The sequence below is a fragment of the Rousettus aegyptiacus genome, unplaced genomic scaffold, assembly GCF_014176215.1.
Source record: "Rousettus aegyptiacus isolate mRouAeg1 unplaced genomic scaffold, mRouAeg1.p scaffold_m13_p_17, whole genome shotgun sequence".
Classification (NCBI taxonomy): Eukaryota; Metazoa; Chordata; class Mammalia; order Chiroptera; family Pteropodidae; genus Rousettus; species Rousettus aegyptiacus.
In genome coordinates this window covers 30,533,024-30,551,828 of record NW_023416292.1, presented here as the reverse complement: position 1 = coordinate 30,551,828, position 18,805 = coordinate 30,533,024, and the positions used below count along the sequence as shown (strand labels likewise).

Below are 18,805 nucleotides of genomic sequence, written 5' to 3'. Positions count from 1 at the left end.
CTGAGTTGCCAGTGACAGAAATTAGCTTAAGGAACATAACTGGGGTGAGTGGAGAAACTGCCAAGTGGTGTGTGTGTGTGTGTGTGTGTGTGTGTGTGTGTGTCCGTGTCCATGTCCATGTGTCTGTGTGTCTGTGAGTGTATACTTGTGCATGTGTAGATCTGGGTGAGTGTGGAACGATTTAGAAGGTGTGGCTGGGTCCAGTGGCCCAGACGATGCCATCAGGTGACGAGGGCGCATTCTCTCTAGCTCTCTGGTCCCGGTGTTTGTTGGCCTGGGTCTCTTCTGCTGGAGACAGCCCCCTCACCAGCTCAGGGGGGCTGTCCACGTGCTGCTTCCGAGCAAATCGTCTTTATGGTACCCTGTTCCCAAAGGAAGTGAAAATATCTTCCTGAAAAGCTTCAGCAGAAGGGAGCCAGGAGGCTTCCGTTTTACCTGGTTTCAGCTCCAGTGGCCATGTCAGGGGCTTGAGGGGGCACAGGGTCAGCCCACCTGAGGGGCAGTTGAATGCTGGACCAAACCCCCGGATAAGCGCTGGTCAGAAATGCTAGGGTGAGGCCGTGGACATCCTCCTCCAGGCACCGAGTTGCCTTGGGAAGAAAGTAACCGCATGTCCTTACCTAGCACTCCTCGAGAATATTTGGGATCGGAAGTCCTGTTCTCCGTGGGAAGAAATGTGACCCATGGCTCTGAGTTACCAGTACCTGTTTTCAGGGAGAGTGATTTAGGGTGCAGAGGCCTTGCTTAGAACTGGAGACCAGTCTGGACCTGCACTGGCCGGGCTGGGAGGGGAAGGGAGGCAGGCGGCCCCGGCTCAGGGTGCCTACCGACTCCATCACTACTTGTCTTCTGTGGATGTTTCCTTTTTTCCTTCTCAAAGCAAATGACAATAGGTGGAGAGACTGAGAGATGACTTCTAAAAAGCTTTCCTCAAAAGGATACAATGTAATTTGTATCTTTACCATGATACAAATTAAGATAAAAGGTTTTCATCATAATCTGGTTACACATACCTTTGTTTACCTAACAAAACAATGAAACCCAGTTTATGAAATGCAATGGACTCTAATATTTTCTATTCTGCTTCATATCCTTAAAAAAACATACACACATGCTAATCACAGCCACTGTAAAGTCACTTTACAACTGGCTAAATGGTGGCAGCTCAGAGTTTGAAAAACAGAAATTAAACCATTGAAAAACAAGCAACAACTGTGTGTTAGTTTGCTGGGCTCCGGTAATGAAGTCCCACGAACTGGGTGGCTTAAAACAACAGGAATTTAGCGTCTTAGTTCTGGAGACCAGGATCCTGGTGTCTGCAGGGGCCGTTCCTTCTGAGGTGGTGAGGAGACTCTGGCGCAGGCCTGTCCCCAGCTGCGGTGAGGGAGACTGGCGCAGGCCTGTCCCCTGGCTGCGGTGAGGGACACTCTGGCGTAGGCCTGTCCCCTGGCTGCGGTGAGGGACACTCTGTCGCAGGCCTGTGCCCTCGCTTCCGGCGGTTTGCTGGCGCTCTTCGGTGTTCCCTGGCATTCGTTGGCTCGTGGGCGTAGCACCCCCTCTTTTGCCTTTATCTTCACGGGGAGTGCTCCCTGTGTACATAGCGGTGCCCAGACCTCCCCCCTCTTAAAGATACCAGTCACTGATCAGGGCCCCCTTCACTCCCTTCCACCTCACCACAGCTTAAATAATGACATCTGCAATGACCCCGTGTCCAAGTGAGGTCCCGTTCTGAGGTCCCGGGGGCTAGGACATCAACATAGGAATTTGGGGGGTGGGGGAAGAGGGAGGGACACAGTTCAACTCATAAGAAAAACACGGAATTGAAAATAAATCAGAAGTTCTGATTTTATTGAGCTCTTACTGCGTAGCAGCCTGTCCGCTAGGCATTTTGTTTCAATGACTCAGCGACTCCTCCTTGCCTTGTTTCACAGTTGAGGAAGCCAAAGCTGAGAGGTGCGTCCAGTTTAAGCGGGGTGCTCCTTGATTTCAGAGCCCATGCTTTCTCCTGCGCCCCTCACTGCTCTATTTATAGACACCAAAGAGGAGCCACGCAAGTCCATTCGGTCTGTCTGAGTGGCAGTGCCCAACACAGATAGTAAATGCACTGCAGAATGGGGTTGAATTTCATGGCAGTGAACACGTCTCGAAGGCTGCACAGGGGAGGGTCCCTAGGGGCCCTACCAGAGGCACGAAAGGCATGCGCTCTAGGGGCGGGGATGTCAGCGAACTCTTGGCTTTGTCCACGGGGCTTGTCCCCAGAGAGGTGCTACATTCCTAGCAACACCCAGCCCAGCAACCAGCCAGACTAGACGCTTTCTCCCGCTGTGCATTCCGATGATCCTCGTTCTGAATTTAGAACCAGGGTGAAGAGTAGAGAGAAGGAAATGAGCCAGAAAATAGAAAATTAATACTCGGTAGAGTCGTCGTATTTTAAAATTAATTTATAGGCAATGTCAGATAATCGCAATTAAATTATTTTATCAGCAGGCTGCCTTAGGATTTAAAAATTGGCATCCATCAATGTAAATCAGGTCTCAGGAGCCCCAGGGAATGGTCTCGAGGGATGAGGGCCCATCCAAGGTGGGCAGAAGTGTAAATACTTGATTAGCTGTGTCCTTTCCTTTCACACCAAACCTAAAGCATTTCGACATCACACTGAGCGGTAATGGTGTGTTAAATAGTAACAGGAGGGAAGAAGCTATTCGGGTTTACGGCCAGCCGGATTTTAGTGCTTCTCGTCTTCCCTGTCAATCCTAGGAAACTGTTGAGTGAGAGGTACTCATTTCAGGGTTGTACTTCCGGCTCATGGGGCTGGGGGTGGGCTACACGGCCTCCCGCACAGACACAGGCAAGACCCTGCTTTCCCCAGATGTCACATTGCCACCACGTGTCTGCCAACAAGAGCACCCACAGGTTTGCTACCTGGCCTGATTGCACACTTGCCTTTCATCTCGTCTTTGCAGCTCTTTGCCGAGGGCGCGTGGTGAGAGTCCCCGCCGGGAGCCTAGTGCGGGTGGCGGGCACCGAGCTGGTCATCCCCTGCAACGTCAGTGACTACGATGGCCCCAGCGAGCAGAACTTCGACTGGAGCTTCTCGTCTTCGGGGAGCAGCTTCGTGGAGCTCGCCAGCACCTGGGAGGTGGGCTTTCCAGCCCAGCTGTACCAGGAGCGCCTGCAGAGGGGCGAGATCCTGCTGAGGAGGACGGCCAATGACGCCGTGGAGCTCCACATCAAGAACGTCCAGCCCTCGGACCAGGGCCACTACAAGTGTTCGACCCCTAGCACAGACGCCACCGTCCAGGGCAACTATGAGGATACGGTGCAAGTGAAAGGTACATCTTCACGGGATGGTCGCTGTGCCAAGGGCCAGACTTTCCTCTGCCGCTTGGCTGTGGGTGACTTTGTCGAGAAACTTACCGCCTCTGGGGCCCTGCTCCCTCCTCCGTCCAGTGAAGTCATAGTATGTCACCTGATCAAAGGCAGACGATGGGCCAGGTGGTCGGTGAGGACCCTTTCTCTCTCCTCCACTGTGATTCTGAACTGTCCCTTGGCTGATGAGAGCAGGGTGTGCCGGTCGAGAGCCCAGCTCTGAGCCACGCCGCCTGTCCCCAGGAAGCCCAGTTGCTGGTTCTGCCACTTGGCAGCTGCCACGGGCATGTTCCATCAGCGTCCTCTGCAACAGTGCGCCTCTTACAGGTGGTGAGGACAGGCGAGTTAGTGTGTCCAAATCCTCAGAACAATGCCATAGCACGCTACGTAGAGAAAGAAGGTTGTGGTCATTGCTAGCTTATGACGGGTCACTGCAAACTTTGGCCTGGCTGTGCAGGTAATCACACCTTAGATATCTGCAGTGTGTTTGGTCTGTTTTTTGTTTTTTGTTTGTTTTTCCCCATTTTCCAAGGACTGTTAGATTTACTCACACATTCCGTCTTCTGAATCCAATGAAGAAGGTAGGGAGGGATATTCCCTTAATTTGCTCACGAGGAAATGGAAGAGCATACGCTAACTACTTGCCCAAAATCACACAGCTAATTAGTAAATGAGCAAGAACAAACATTTTAATTTGGGGATAGCAAAATAGAAACATTATTATCATTTTTTATTGCTTAATTATGCATTTATTTGTGCCCTGCCGTGTTCCAAAAAGAATTTACGTCAGGGTAGGAATATATTTAAGGATCGGGGAAGTAGAAGATGTACATGATGATATAAAAAGACGGTATTGATCCAGGCATTCCTTCCCACTGTAATGATTTATTAGAATCCTTCCATAACTCGGATACTGTTCCCCTGTTTGACTCACGAGGGAATAAAGCAGCCGTGTCCATTATGTAGGTATTAAACCACCAAATCTCCCTCTTCCATGACCTCTTCCTATTCCTATAGAAAAAGCCCAAATATGTTTTTTTTAGGAAAAAGTCCCGTAAGACATTCTTGCATTACAGTGAAGTAATGTGCTGCTGTCATAGTCAGCAGACACGTTACCCCTCCGCCAGGTCAGATGCACCCTAGTTTCCCCTCGTCATTCTCATCTTGTAGTTGGAGGCAGCAGGAGGTCCCCGCCCAGCACCCAGCATCTTTCTGTTTCTCCTCTAGTCTTTGGAAGGCCGGAGCTAGGGCAGGCTATCCTCGGGTCAGGAAAGCAGATGGATGGCCCACGTAAGAGACTCTTTGGCTGCCCAGGTGGAGTATCTGGTGGCTGCCACGCATGGTCCAGAGTCCGTTTGGCCTTCAGCTTCGTGGGTCTCGAAGCAGTTCATCTGTGCCCTGAGAGATAACTGGCCTTGGGGACTGAGTCATTATTTATTCCACTTAGCTGGAATTACAGATTGGTGGAAATACTAGAAGGTCATCGATTCCTTCTGCAGTAGACTCCATAGATGAGCACACACAGCCTTTTCCGGACGGCCCTGGTAGCGTGAGGAGCCGAGGCTTCAGTCTTCTTTGACGGGCCCTTAACCTGCAGTTACTGCTGCTCACTGGTCATTGGCGGGCGGTCCCAGGCCCAGGGCACAGGCAGTGCTGGCCGTGCTCCCTCACGGCTGCTGCGGCTCTCGGAGACCCTTCGCGCCCTGTCCTCTAGCCCTGTGTCCTAACAAACGACTGTTTGTCGGGAGCAGCGAATTTTGTCGTGATCGCCAAGTACAAGCACTGTCCTTAGAACTCGGGAAACTCTCAAGTCAGCTCCCTGGAACAGATCCAGTTGTCGCCCCTTTTCAGAGAGGTGGAAACTGAGGCACCAAGGGGTAAAGTGACTTGCTTAAAGGAGGCAGAAGCACATCCCCAAGGCCCAGGTCCCAAAAGGGATTTTTCACACAGTTCTCTGAAGGAGTCTTATTAGGGCCACTTCTTTTTCTTACCTTCAAGTCAGTAAGTCAGTTGAGATCATAGATGAATCAATGGGAAAATGTGCCCATCTGGAGTTGGAACAGTGAGGAGGAGGGGGAGGAGGAGGAAGGGGAGGAGGAGGGGGAGGTGGTTGTCCCTGGTCACAGCCCTGCTCACATCAGAAGGGCTTGGGGTGGGGCTGAGGCTTGGGGTGGGGCTGGGGTGGGGGCTGGGGTACAGGGCTGGGGTGGGGGTGGGGTGGGGCCGGGACGGGGCTGGGTGGGGGCTGGGGCCGCCCGCTGACCCTCCGCCTTCCTCCCCCAGTGCTGGCCGACGCCCTGCGCGTGGCCGCCAGCCCGCCCTCCGCGGGCCTGAGCCTGCGCCAGGGCGAGCCCCTGGAGCTGCGCTGCGTCGCCTCCACCGCGTCGCCGCTGCACACGCACCTGGCGCTGCTGTGGGAGGTGCGGCACCGCTCCAGCCGGCAGAGCGTGGTCGCCCTGACGCACGAGGGCCGGCTGCGGCCGGGCGCCGCCTACGAGCAGCGCTACCACAGCGGCGACGTGCGCCTGGACACCGTGGGCAGCGACGGCTACCGCCTCTCCGTGTCCCGGGTGCTGGCCGAGGACCAGGGCACCTACCGGTGCGTCGTCAGTGAGTGGATCGAAGAGCAGGGCAGCTGGCAGGAAATTCAAGAAAAAGCCGTGGATGTGGCCACCGTGGTGATCCAGCCAACAGGTGAGCTTCTGCAAATTGGATATTTTACACGATGCAGCTTATGATTTGACCGATGACAAGTATGAAGAACTAGGCAGGAGCCTCTTCCTTTTCTGATAAACTTAGTGCTTCTCATGTGAGGCCAGGTGTTGAGTGGGGGGTGGGGGCTGTCATGGGTTTCTGCTTTCGGTAGAGGGTGGGGGTGGGGGGTCATGGATTTCTGCTTTCCGTAGAGGGTGGGGGGTGGGTCATGGATTTCTGCTTTCTGCCTCTAGTTTTGCTTTGCAGGGGCGTGACATTCGAATTCAAACCCCTGGGAAGCTGCAGGTTACATATGATGCTAAAACAATATTTCGACTGAAAGATTAAATCCCTGTAAAGTGCTAGAATGAGGTCCAGCTTGGCGTCCCAAGGCGCTTTGGGGTTTTGCTGCCCCCACCAGGCTCCCTCGCCTTTTTATCTTATTCGGATCCGCCATTCCCCACAGCTGTTGGGGGATGTGTCTCGCTCACCCCAGAACCTCTCCTGTGACATGGGTCTCTGAGCCTGCCTTTCGGGTCCCCTCAGACGCACTGTCCCCTCTAGCTGAGGACTTCTCCAGGGCTGGGCCACTTCTCCATTTCTATGTGACACATACCCAAGGAGCATCCAGCCTTGGGGGTCTACGTGCAAGAAGTTCTTTGTCCTGCCATCTGTGAATCAGTCTTTAAAAAAACAAAACAAAACAACCCGCAACTTAATTCTACTAGAGAAGCAATGAGGAAAGCACAAAACATTTTAGAAAACCCATAAAAATAAAAGAAAAACAAGAAAGAAGATGAACCGTTATTGGCTCAGTATCCAAAAAGCATCAGCGAAGAATCTGCCAGGTGATGAGCTGGGTCCTGGGTCTTGGGGTCAGAGGGACTTTGAGGATGGTGCCCAGGCCCCGTGGACCTTCTTGTGTTTGCAGAGACAGAGTGTAAGGAGAGCATCTCAGGATGCTGGCGTGGTGGGTGGATGAATGCACTTGGTTTTCTGGAAGTCTCACATCTTCAGCCCTCACGGTACTTTGCTGCCATTGCGGCTGCCTCCTGTTTTGTAAACTGGGAAGATCTTGGCTGGACCACATCCTGAGAGTAAACGTGAGAGTGTGGCTGCCCTGTTGCTCAGATGGGAAGGGAAGCGGAAACACGGGCCGTGTTTTTCCTCTGCCAGCTGCATTGTGTCCGAGGCATTTTACTCTGCGTCTAGACCACCATGCGGGAGCTATTTGCGGTAAAAGCAGGACTGAGGTCCCCAGTGGCCGTGGCGGTGGATGAGGTGGGAGGTGCTCTTGCTGAGGAGATGGACTGCCCGTCACGGTCAGTCCTGGTTCCACTGGCTGCAGAAATCACTTTCCAGATGGACTTGGGTCGTCTTCCTTTTCAGAAGTGGTCTGCCTGCAATCTGTGCTAAGAAACCTCGCCTACCCAGCTTGCATCAAACAACTGTTTTAACAGGCAGAAGGCTGAAGGGTTTCAGATTCGCAGCTATAGTTATCTTTTTATGCAGGAATTTCAGTCATAAAGGTACTTATTTTTTATTTCAAACAAGCCACAGAACCCATAACATCTGCTTACAAGACTTGAGCACCCTAAATCCCTGAGCCCGGGGATTTGTAACTTTTGTGAGCCGTGAGCTTCTTTGACAGTCTTTGGAAGCCCAAAGACCTTCCTCGGTTAACATGTTTCAGTTCATAAAGTACATACATAGGATGACAGAGGAAAACACTTATATTGAAATTGTTATCAGAATAGTTTTAAGACAGCTTTGTTAATGTAGCGACATTGTTCTACATCAGCATCGCTAATCAGCGCATTAAGCAATGAGGTGTCGGGGCAGGCCTAACACCTAGAGGGATTTCTAAGTAGTGATGAGTGTAAACGATATTTAAGATAATCTGCAGTGACTGTAATGGGATGTGATGATGTCCGTGACTTCTGCTGGGGCCCAGTCCCAGGGACAGTTAACACTACACTGGTTTGTTGCTCGATTTCATGATGAGAGGCGATGCTCTATTTCAGGTAGAGATCAGTAACAACAGAGACAACATTTTTTTTTCTCACCTGTGTCACAGGCTCTCTCAATCCTCTTTGTGGACCCCAGTTTAAGAACCACCACCCTAGAGTGCTGGTCTTTCTCGTAACACCCATACTAGCCATAGCTAGCTACTTAAATATCCTTATTGCATTCTTAGGATAAACAGCACAGAGCTCCTTAAACGATGGGACTCTCTTACGTATGTGGCCGTATTCTTCCCGCCCTCCCCCAAGTTCAGAGTGGTCTGGTGGATGCCGAGCTTGGTGCCTGTCAGTAGGAGAGAGCTTATATCAGTAGGGCAGAACCTGTGCGATTCGCTTATATCAGGAGGAGAAAGCCTGAACCACCACAGGCTTTGTCCGAGGCCCCGTCTTGCATTGGGCGTCCTTTGAACTGGTTCTTTTTTCCCTTCAGCCTGCTCCTTCCTGTTTCCCATGAGTGACCCCCTCCCCCCAACCCCCAATCCAGAACATGTGGCAACAGTGGTTAGTGATGTGATGAGATGTTTAGCCGCTTGCAGAAAGAAAATTACAAAGTGAACTGTATAGTTAGAGAGACATTTCCACCACCATTCCTCAACTTAAGACTCTGTTTTCTCTGTACACATGGTCCACAGCTGCATGCTGACCATTTCAACTCACCTCCTGAGCCTTCTTTTACCTCCAGTAGCTGGTGGCCGGCACAGAGGGCCTACAGCAGGATTCCAGGGGCTCTGAGCACGGGCATTGTATGTGGTGGGTTCAAACCACAGTCCTAGCTCAACCATTTCCATACTGACTTCTCCCAAAAGATACCCTCAGATTACTTCTGGCCCCTTTAAAAGGGTCAGAGACGTCTACGGCCATGCCACCCTGAACCCGCCCGATCCCATCTGATCTCAGAAGCTAAGCAGGGTCGGGCCTAGTTAGTACTTGGATGGGAGACCACCTAGGAAGACCAGGTGCTGTAGGCATAAAAAATAAAAAATAAGGGATTGTAAGCTGACAAGGTCCTTGCGATCTGTGAGGTCAACCAAGGGTTGCCTCGCCCGAAAAAATAAAAATAACTAACAATAAAAAAGGGTCAAAGAGAAGGAAGAACTTGGGGTGCAGGTGGAGGTGAGAAATTAGACTTTAAATTCCTTTTTCTAATTACCGCGCCCACCTCCTTTTCCTGTCTTCATCAAGGAGGGTCTTGAACTTGGCCTGAAACACCTGTTTGAAATGTTGTCAGGCTTCGACTCCAGAGGGCGTGGCTTTAGGGCTGGATCTTTTCCTGAACCGGGCACCAGCCTTCGCCACTGAGCCTGTTCAGGATGTCAGGGGAAGCCAGCGATGCTTGCTGGACGTCCAGGACTGCCTGCCGCCCCTCGAATCCGTGGGCGGCGCTGGCCACGTGTCATCGAAGCAGCTGTTCCCAGCGCGCTACCACGAGTTGAATGTTTTTCTGCTCTGATTACAGATGTTCGACTTCTTTTTAAAAACCCCCTAAATACAGTAAAACGTTTCCGTGTAAAAAGCTGTGACAGGGGAACGCCGAAACCAGACCTCGGCTCGAGACTGTGGCACCAAACAGGGCAGGGCTTCGTCTCGGTATGGTCTGCTTTTAATCGTCCACCACAAGGAGGGAGCGCAGTGGCTCTATGATCCAAAAGTCACTGTTTCAGTTTAAGAATCTACGCTTTATATTTAACTTCAAGGGGGAATCCCTAGTGGAATCAATGATGCCCTAAGTACATTGCATTTTGAAGACTTGACTCATAAGGCATGTTGTCTGGTTTCACTTTCCTGGTCCTTCTAGTTAGGACTTCCTCCTCTTTTACCTAAAAGATGGTTTCACCCTCGCCTCCTACCCTCCAGCCTCCGGACCCCACCCCTCGTCCCCAGCTAATGATACATACCAGTCAGAACTGAACTGTCCTTTCTCTGTAAAATCACCCAAGTCTTACCATGCACAAGGAGATGGCATCATTTTAGTTTGTGATGTTCAGACTTCTTTTCAAATGATACCGTATCAGTTAAGAGTGGAGTCTCTGGAGGCAGACAGCTTGGATTTAAATCCCAGCTCTGCCACGTGTTAGCTGTGTGGCTTTGGGCAAGTTACATAACTTTGTGCTTCAGTTTCCTTATCAGTAGTACAATGGAGATAATATTAGCAGGGTATTTTTGCAGACTAATATTTACAAAGCACTCAGAACAGTGCCTGGGATATAGTAAATGTATGTTAAGGGTTTGCTGCTATTATCATTTTTTTTGAAATGAGAAACGTGGCGTATTTCATTCATTTATTTCATTAATAAATACTTCTCGAACACACACAGCCGTACAGAGCCTTCTCACTTTACTGTCCTAAGAAAGGACGTAAAAGGTGATCTAAAGGGGGCTGCATGACAGGGAAAACATCACGCCGATGACCTAGGTGTGTTTGTTTTTAATTTTCAAGTCCTGCGAGCGGCGGTGAGCAGGAACGTGTCCGTGACCGAAGGGAAGGAGCTGGACCTGGCCTGCAACATCACGACAGACCGAGCGGACGACGTCCGGCCCGAGGTGACGTGGTACTTCAGCAGGACGCCTGACAGCACTTGGCCCGGCCCCCACGTGCTGGCCCGGCTGGACCGCGAGTCCCTGGCGCACAGCTCTCCTCGCGTCGCTCTGAGTCACGTGGGTGCCCGCTCCTACCACTTACTCGTTCGCGATGTCAGCAGAGAGAACTCCGGCCACTATTTCTGCCACGTGGCGCTCTGGGCACCAGGGCACAACAGGAGCTGGCACAAGGTGGCAGAGGCCATGTCTGTCCCAGCCAGTGTGGATGTGACCTGGCTAGGTGAGTGGCTTGGAGGGCGGCTCTTTAGCCTCTCTGGCTTAGTCCCTCCTCCGGGACGTCCGGAGACGTCAGAGCGGTGTGCATGTTGCATTATTTTGGCGTTCTTGGTATCAGGACAGGCGTATTTGAGCTTGGATGGGTCCCAAGCTGTGGGTGAAAGCAAAACTGGCTGAAATGGAATCTGGCAGGCCAGGGAAATGTTTAGATAATGTGGCCTCAGTCGCTTCAATACTCTGATTTGAGAGGATAGAGTTTCCTTTTGTTGTGTGAGATTTGCAGGGCCAGCCCTGCTGAATGGCTCTTTGAAATGGATCTCTGTTTGGGGGAGGCGGGGGGGGGGGCGGGGGACAACCATTCTGCCTGTGCATTTCCTAGATTATGGGTGCTCCAGCCCAGTGCAGGAAGAGAATTCCTGCACTCAGTGGAACGTGGGTGTTTCACTGAACGCCCCAGAATCCCAAAATGATTTTATTTGCAGATGCCAGTTAAATGCAAGGGCCTCCCTGCTTTCCCAGCGTTCGAGGGTGGCTCTCCACCGTTGGCACCTTGCCATCCATTTATAACAATCTGTCATATACGTGAAGATCACTGTTGTGCCCTTTCTTTTTTTTTCCAGTGTCATCTTCCCCATTTCTTATTGTCCTAAATGCTTGTCCTGCCGGGCTGACTTCCTAACTTTTGTTACCGTCTTGTAGTTAATTGTCAGTAAACTTAGGCAGGATGGGGTCGAGGAGTGTGGAGCGCCTCACTTCCCCTGGTCCCCAGCTAATGATATATATACCATTATCACCAAGCTGGAGACAGGCCTGCCGATAAAACTTCTTTTCTGAGCTTGAGCTCTCTGCTGTCCCACGACCGTGCTGAGCCCTGTCGGAGGCATTTGGCTCTGATTATCGGGCACTAACACATCTTCAAAGTCCAGGAAATCACTTCCTCCTTCATCTGATGCTGGACATCCTCCCCACTCACACTTAGTTCTTCCTTGCCTCTGCATCGAAATCTTCTCGTCGGTTAGTGGATCTGTTTTTTTCCGAGTAAGCCTTTATCTGGCAAAGATGGGGAGCCAGCACGTGGGGACAGAGGGGGCAGGAAGAAGAGGAGTAATCAGGGAGTAAGTGGGAGGCACGCCCAGTTCTGAGCGAGAGTAGGCAGGGTGTTCGTCACCCCTGGTAGCAAAGGGATTCTTTGATACCTTTGAAAGGAGCAGGGTTTATCTGGCAAGCTTTTATTCCTGCTGTCTGAACCCCACGCAGGATGCTCGCTATGAAGTACTGAACTGGAACAATGCCGGCCCAGCTAGGCTTGTCCCTAGCAACCTTCAAAATAAAACAGATGTTGTCAGCACCCAAAGATTTTTCATCTCTGGAACTGCATTTGTCTCACGGCGCTGATCCCACTGCATTGTGTGTTACTGTCAGATCTCGGCGCTGACTCTCGGCGCCCCCTCCCCCTCCAACTTAGAATCACAGCTCAAGTGGGTTTTTTTAGACACTGCCGCCTGCACTCCAATTTGAGGGCCTCTTTGAAGTACTGGTGCATTGATCCCGGCATACCCAGGGGGCCTGCAGGGCCTGGCAGAGAACAGGCGGCCGCGAGCTCTGGGAGGGAAGGGGCTCTTTTAACTGGAAGGGATGTGTTGGTGCCTGTGCTCTCCAAAGTGAGGCGCAATGGAGAGACGGAATTGTGGGGAAAGTTCCAGTTATTATCCTGAGGATCCAGCTGTTTGTTTTCCTGCAGAGCGCCAGCACCGTTGTCGTGACAGTCGTCGGCGTGCTTTTCCCTGACTGGCGCCGAGGCTCACTGAGACCCACACCTTGCTCGGCGCTTTGCACGCCCTGGGATGTCAGGGGTCCTTGGTGGGATGGATGACGAGCCAGCGGTGGAGACTTGGGTAGTGTTATTAACACATGTGTATCGGAAAACTAGGATTGCAAAGCACGCGACGACGTTCAGCCCGTGGTGTGTTCGGAGATGTTTACGCGCCCAGTAAACCTACTAACGAGCCTACTGAACACCGACTACCTTCTTCTCTTTTTTTTTCTTCCTTTTGAATCTCCTGCTTCCTTCTGCCTCTGGCTCGCACCAGTACAGAGGCTTAGACGCGAGTCAGGAAGCAGGCGGGCATGAGAATGGCAGCAGGCCTTTTTCCAGGACCTCCCCATTGGGTTCTCTGCCCAGGCCAGCATGATATGATGGGATTCTCTCTAGGTGCACGACATGTTTGTGAGTCCTGCACCACACGCAACCTGGGGCCTGTTGGAGGTGGCCAGAAAAGGCAGGGTGCAAACGATCTGCCGGGTTCTCCGTTTACATGGGTCATCTGAAGTCGCGGACTGTGGAATGTTGTCACAGAGTTCTCGAGAAATTTAGTTCCCTAAGCAGGTGTTACACAAAACTCGCTTTTGCTACTTGGCAGATTAAAAATAGTAATTACCGTTTATTGAACACTGTAACCATGTGCCAGGCACTGGGCTAAGTAAGGGTGAGGTGCTGTCTCTAGCCCCATCTGAAAACCACTGTTTTTTTTTTTTTTTTTTTTTTTAATTGCTTATGATTTTAAGGGTCAGGAATTAGGAAGGACCCGCGGGGGGTTGGTCTCTGATGTGCATGGTGACAGCTGGGCCAGCCAGGCCTGGGGATTCCCTTCCAGATGGCTTTCCCAGGCACTGTCACCGTGCTCCTGGGCCTCTCTCTCGCTCTCTCTCTCTGTGCCCACATGGCATCTCATCCTCCGGCCCTTTCCACATGGCTTGGGCTTCCCACAGCACAGGCTTCTCCTTACACGGTGGCTGGCTTCCAAGAGGCAGGAAGCGGAAGTGCCCAGCCAGTTAAAAGCTATCCCTGGGGCTGGCACAATGTCACTTGTGCTGTTTCCTGCTGGTCAAAGCCATCGCAGAATCTGCTCACATTGAAGGGGTGGAGAAAGAGACCCCCATCTCCCGACGGTAGAGTAGCACGGTCACATTGGCAAGGGACGTGTGGCCGGGAAATATCTGCAGTCATCTTTGGAAAACAGACTTGATCACCGTGGTGAACGCTCGTTTCTTTTCTTTGAAAAGGAGTGTTTAGGTTGGCGTAGAGAGCGTTACGGCCCGGGGTCAAGTCTGTCCCCAGCATTGTCATCTTAGGTGAAGTCCGTCTCAAGTGCTGTTACGGGGAGACATGTTGGGCTTTGTGAACCTAGGGCATAGAGTCCTAAAGGCTGGGTCATTCTTGTCCTTAGTGTCTTGGGGCTGGTACACTGAGTGGATTAGGGGCCGAAGCCGTTGGGAGTCTCCTGTTCCACTGTGTTAGCCAGACCGAGATCAGGACAGCGACTCAGGTACGCCTGGCCAGTCCAAGAGCACTTGTAACAGCTGGGAGCAACATGACGATTGCTTAAAGGCTAAGAAAAAGCCTCTTTTACTGAGGATTTATGTCCTACATTTGAAGGGGGGAAAAAAAAGGTTTAAGTTGACCTGAGAAATGAATCACAATTTAAAGGAGGAGACATAAAAATAAAGTAAGATCAAAAGAAGTATAAAAAAAAGCAAAGAATAGATATCGCAAGGTGGTTGGGGTGGTTTAGTTACTGCATTTGAGCACCGAATTTGGCTCTGAAGTTTCGAAAAGTCGAGGCGAAAAGAAACGTCATCATCCGGTTCTCCTCTGATGAAGGAAGGAAAACGAGTCCATCCAGGGAGACAAACTTTTTCTTGGCACCGAATTTAATCATGTGCTTTTTTTTTTTTTTTTTTTAAGGGCCATTGGATAACATAATGGACAGTGCTTTTAACTGTTTTTTACAAAAGGCCCTAAGCAATTGTTTAAATGGACGTTTCTTATATTCAGTCTCTGTAAAAGCCAAGGGAATAAATCTTAAGTGTGTGAAGGAGTTTCTGTAAAAAAAGCGGAGTTCCGGTGGAGGACAAATGTTGCTTTGTGTTGATCCAGTTTGGGATATGGCTGACGATATAGAGAACCGGGAGGAATGGCAAGTGGCCGCGTGTTAAGCCATCTCTCCTCGTCATCTGATGTCTTAAATCAGCCTTTGGCAAGCGTTGGATACTCCGTAGTTCACGGTTGAGCTCCCTGCGCGGGAGCCGCGGACTTCTGTGGCGTTAATTGGGGAGGCTTCCTCGGGCTTCAGACACCAGTGCGGGAGGAAGCAGAACCCAGTGCCGTTCAGGCTTAAGAACCTGATTTGCATGTTTCCCCACCAGAGAGAGCACTGGGCCCCTCTTGCAGCAGCCTGCCAGCCAGGAAGGTAATTATTTTTCTTGAAAAGGAGCTGTTAATCTGCTAAGTACTTGGTGGAGACTTCAGAGTTCTGGGCCATCTACAGGAGGTAAGATTTAGATCTTCAGACTTTTACAGGCGGTTCTTACTAGCTGTGTCGGTCTAGGCGTGTGTCTGGAGGCGGGAGAGCTTGTGTAAGCTATGGAATCCTGCCTCGCCGCCTCCTGGGCTGTCACCTTGGGTGTGGCTCTGAAGGTTTCTAAGGTTTGGTTGTCTTGGTTTCCTGCAATAATCCCTGTGATTATGCACATAACAGTGTTTCACAAGGTGCTTGTGCTTAAGTGCTCAGTACACTTTCATGGTGGCGATGATGATTTATTGGTGTTTGGGGGGCTCATTGTGTAACATACTGTTCCCCACCAAGGTCTTAACCAAGGAAGACATAGGAGTCTGTCTTAGGGCACAGAGGGACCCGAAAAGACCAGAAATTTGTATCCTGGAAGCACCGCTCCCAAGGAGGGGACGCTGAGCTGACCACACTCAGCCCTTTCCCGCCTCCACCCCCAATCTGGTAATTCTCTCTTCCTTCTCTGGGAGGAGTTGAGTGAGGACCAGAAAGAAAGCCGCCTCCAAAGTGTCACTCTGTGTGTGGGACTTAGTTGTCCCATTCAGACGATACTATCTTGCTCGGACGGGGCTAATGCTAAATGCAGCCTCATAATAATGATTCTACTAAGGTGGGGGTCAGGTGTCCTCCCAAAACAAGAGGTCCTCGTTTGTAGCTGTCTCGGTTTAATGTTAGAGACTATTTAATTGTTCTGTACAAATGTGATAGCAATTAATCAACTCGCTCAACTGCCTCTAAAATACCTGCCCAATTCAAAAGAATCACAGTGCATCAGCAGAGATGGTAATCTTTCTCCTGTTTCCTCAGATTCGCATATGTAGCCCATTCATCTAATTAGTTCTCCCACATTCCCTAAGCTGCAACGGGGCTATTAGAACATGGCCCTGCAATACTACCGGGTTCAGGGTTAGTGCCTCGGCCGACATCCTCACTCTGGTCCTCTGTCGGGGGTGCAGCAGGCGTTGAGGGAGCGTTAGTAACTGAGTATGTGAGGAGATCCTACAGTTTGGTCCTCCCGGAGCCAGAGCCTCACCTTGCCCTCCGCACGCGCACACACACACACAGCACAAGGCCGTAGTCTTAGTCTTGGAACTTAAGTCCTCTGAGCTTTGGTTTTTGTTTTTGTCTTCCTTTGGGCATGTACAGGAAAATAGCATCTGTCTCCTAAGGTTGTTGTGCAGATTAAGCCAGAATGCAAGGAAAGTGAGTGGAGGGCGTGGACCCAGCCCCCTGAATGCCAGTGGGTGTCACTGTCTTCAAAAGGGGACAATAATCCCTTCCTTACAGGATCCTGGACATGAAAGGAGGTAATCTGTGTGAAAAATCTACAGTTAGGTCCCTGCACACTGGAGGCACAAAATACCCGCTTTTACCAATTACCCGGTGATTCTGAGAGCTATTCGCAGTTTTGAAGTGGTAACCAAGGAGTTTCATGGTCCGTGTACGTAAAACCGGAGTCTTGCGTTTGAAGGGGGCTTCGCGCTGCTGGAGGCCGTGGCCTCAGGAGGTGGTGTGGATGTGAGCAGACGCCTCCCAGGGAGCCAGGCCCGGGGCAGACCCCTGCTTCTCAGGATCTTAGCCTGGCCTCGGCGTTCTGTGAGAGCACTCACCGTGTGGGTGCGGTTGGTGGGTTGGTTTTAACTTTTTGGAATAGGATTTACAAAGAAATTTACACAGAAGTAGAAAGACCCACCAGCTTGGACAATGATTCATATTTTCATTTCTCTCCCCCAGACAGACACACAAACACACACATGTGTGCACACACACATACACCACACACCACACACACACACACTTTTTCTCTTCTGGAAGAATTTAAAGCACATCCCAGACATCATGTCATTTACTATTAAGTACTTCAATATGCAACTTTAACTGATAAGCATTTTTTAAACATAACCACCATTACAGCCTTAGCTGATTTCTTGATGAGATCAAGCAGAATATAGCGGTAATCAGTAGTGGAATGCTTATGCCATAAATGAACATTTTTATGCAAAATACTAAATTTTGTCCAATTCAGCACATATGGTAATATCCTTTATGTACAAGGCACTGCATGCCTAGCACGTATGGGCGAATAAGGTAGGTGGTCCCTGACTCTGAAGAGTCCTATAGGAGATCAGTAAGACACACTTACGTATGATTAAAGTTCAAGGCTGTGTTCAGATAACAGTCTCAGAGAGCAGGGAGCCTGGCGGGTGGTAGGGTCTCTGTGCACCCTATGTTGAATGAGAAGCAGAGGGCCCAGGCTAGGTGAGTTCAAAGGAAGCATTCTCTGGTCAAGTCGGAGAGGCCGCACAGAGGAGGTGTGTGCTTCGCGGGCCTTGAGGACTGGGCACAGCCTCTGCAAACAGGTTTCAAAATTGTCGGACGACAATAAAGGAAAATCTCCACCTGTGCACCAAAGCAAGAAAGAAATAAGAACCCACCTGTCTCCTACCATTCCGACGTAGCGGAATCATCTTCCTAAGTCTGACTTGAGTCACAGGGCTGGTGGCTAGTTCAGATGACCTTGGAACACCCTTTAAGTCACGAGAACCCGCCCTTTGTGAGGTCACAAGCCGAGAATCCACTCGTTTTTGTTCGTCTTTGCATGACGGTCCTCCAAAGATTAGTATCAGTGGAGGTCGAGGAGACCAGCTTCTCTCTCGCTGGGCAGGGGTTCCTGTCCCTGGGTGTGTGGGTGCCGCAGCTCCCCTTTCTCTGCGTCCGGGGGCCTAGGGTGTAACAGACCCCTTAGGGGCTGGAGGATGGCGTGGGATGGGAGACTTTCTCCAGTCACTTCTTCAACACCTTGCTGAGCAGGCGTCCCAGGGGCTGAGGCGGAGGGCTCAGCAGGAAGGAAGGCAGACAGCGTGGCAGCACAGGAGGCGCCGAGGGAAGGGTGGGCCGTGTCCCGGCATGGAGTCTAGAACATACGCGAGAAGGCGGTGGGCGGTGGGGCCGGACAGAGGGGCTTGGCTCGCACTGTGGAGGGCCTTGCATACCAGGTTGGGGCACGTGCGTTTCTACCTCAGGAGGCGAGAGGAAAAGCCATAGGAGGTCCCCTGAACAGATGACCCGGTAGCAATGTCGGCCTGGAGGTGGGTGGGGCGGTTCCTATGATAGTTTTGGCTGGAGGCAAAGAGGGCCAGGCTGAGGGAGGTTTTCACTTTTATTCACAAGTATTTATAGAGGCCTACTATGTGCGAGGCCTGGGATGGAAGAAGCGGACTTCGAGGAGGTAGATCGCGTGAGACCTCGGACCCTCAGCGTGGAGAGCCAAAGATGGCTCCTCTCAGAGGTGGCCCAGAGGCTGAATGGTGGGGGCGCACCTGGAGAGTTAGGAGGGGCTGGCTGCTCGGAGTGGGGTTTTAGCTCGGCACATGTGTCTGTGTACAGATGTGTGTCTGTGCGTGTTGAACGTGTGTATATGAGTATAGTATGTGTGTGAATGTGTGCGTATGGGCATGCCTGTGTGTGTGTGAATGTGTGTGTGTTGACAGAGACACAGGTGGGGGTGAGGTGACCTAGGTTGCGAATGTGCTGTGCCGGAATGACGTGGAGAGA

At 51.2% G+C, this 18,805-nt stretch overlaps 1 protein-coding gene and 1 non-coding gene across 4 annotated transcripts in view; both read left to right on the top strand.

The window, feature by feature from the left end:
• The window catches only part of PTGFRN (prostaglandin F2 receptor inhibitor), a 66,844-nt gene that overhangs the window by 24,412 nt on the left and 23,627 nt on the right, over positions 1 to 18,805 (top strand). For 2 of the 3 annotated variants that reach the window (XM_036235032.1, XM_036235033.1), the window contains exons 2-4: positions 2,964 to 3,332; positions 5,653 to 6,063; positions 10,525 to 10,905. In XM_036235032.1, the coding sequence (XP_036090925.1) occupies positions 2,964 to 3,332; positions 5,653 to 6,063; positions 10,525 to 10,905 (1,161 nt within the window). Of the gene's footprint in view, positions 1 to 2,854; positions 3,333 to 5,652; positions 6,064 to 10,524; positions 10,906 to 18,805 lie in introns of those variants that run through there. The other variant, XM_016124400.2, reaches the window with a different exon arrangement.
• On the top strand, positions 8,937 to 9,055 carry LOC118613230. Its single transcript, XR_004955358.1, has one exon. It is a non-coding gene; the product is annotated as a 5S ribosomal RNA (ribosomal RNA).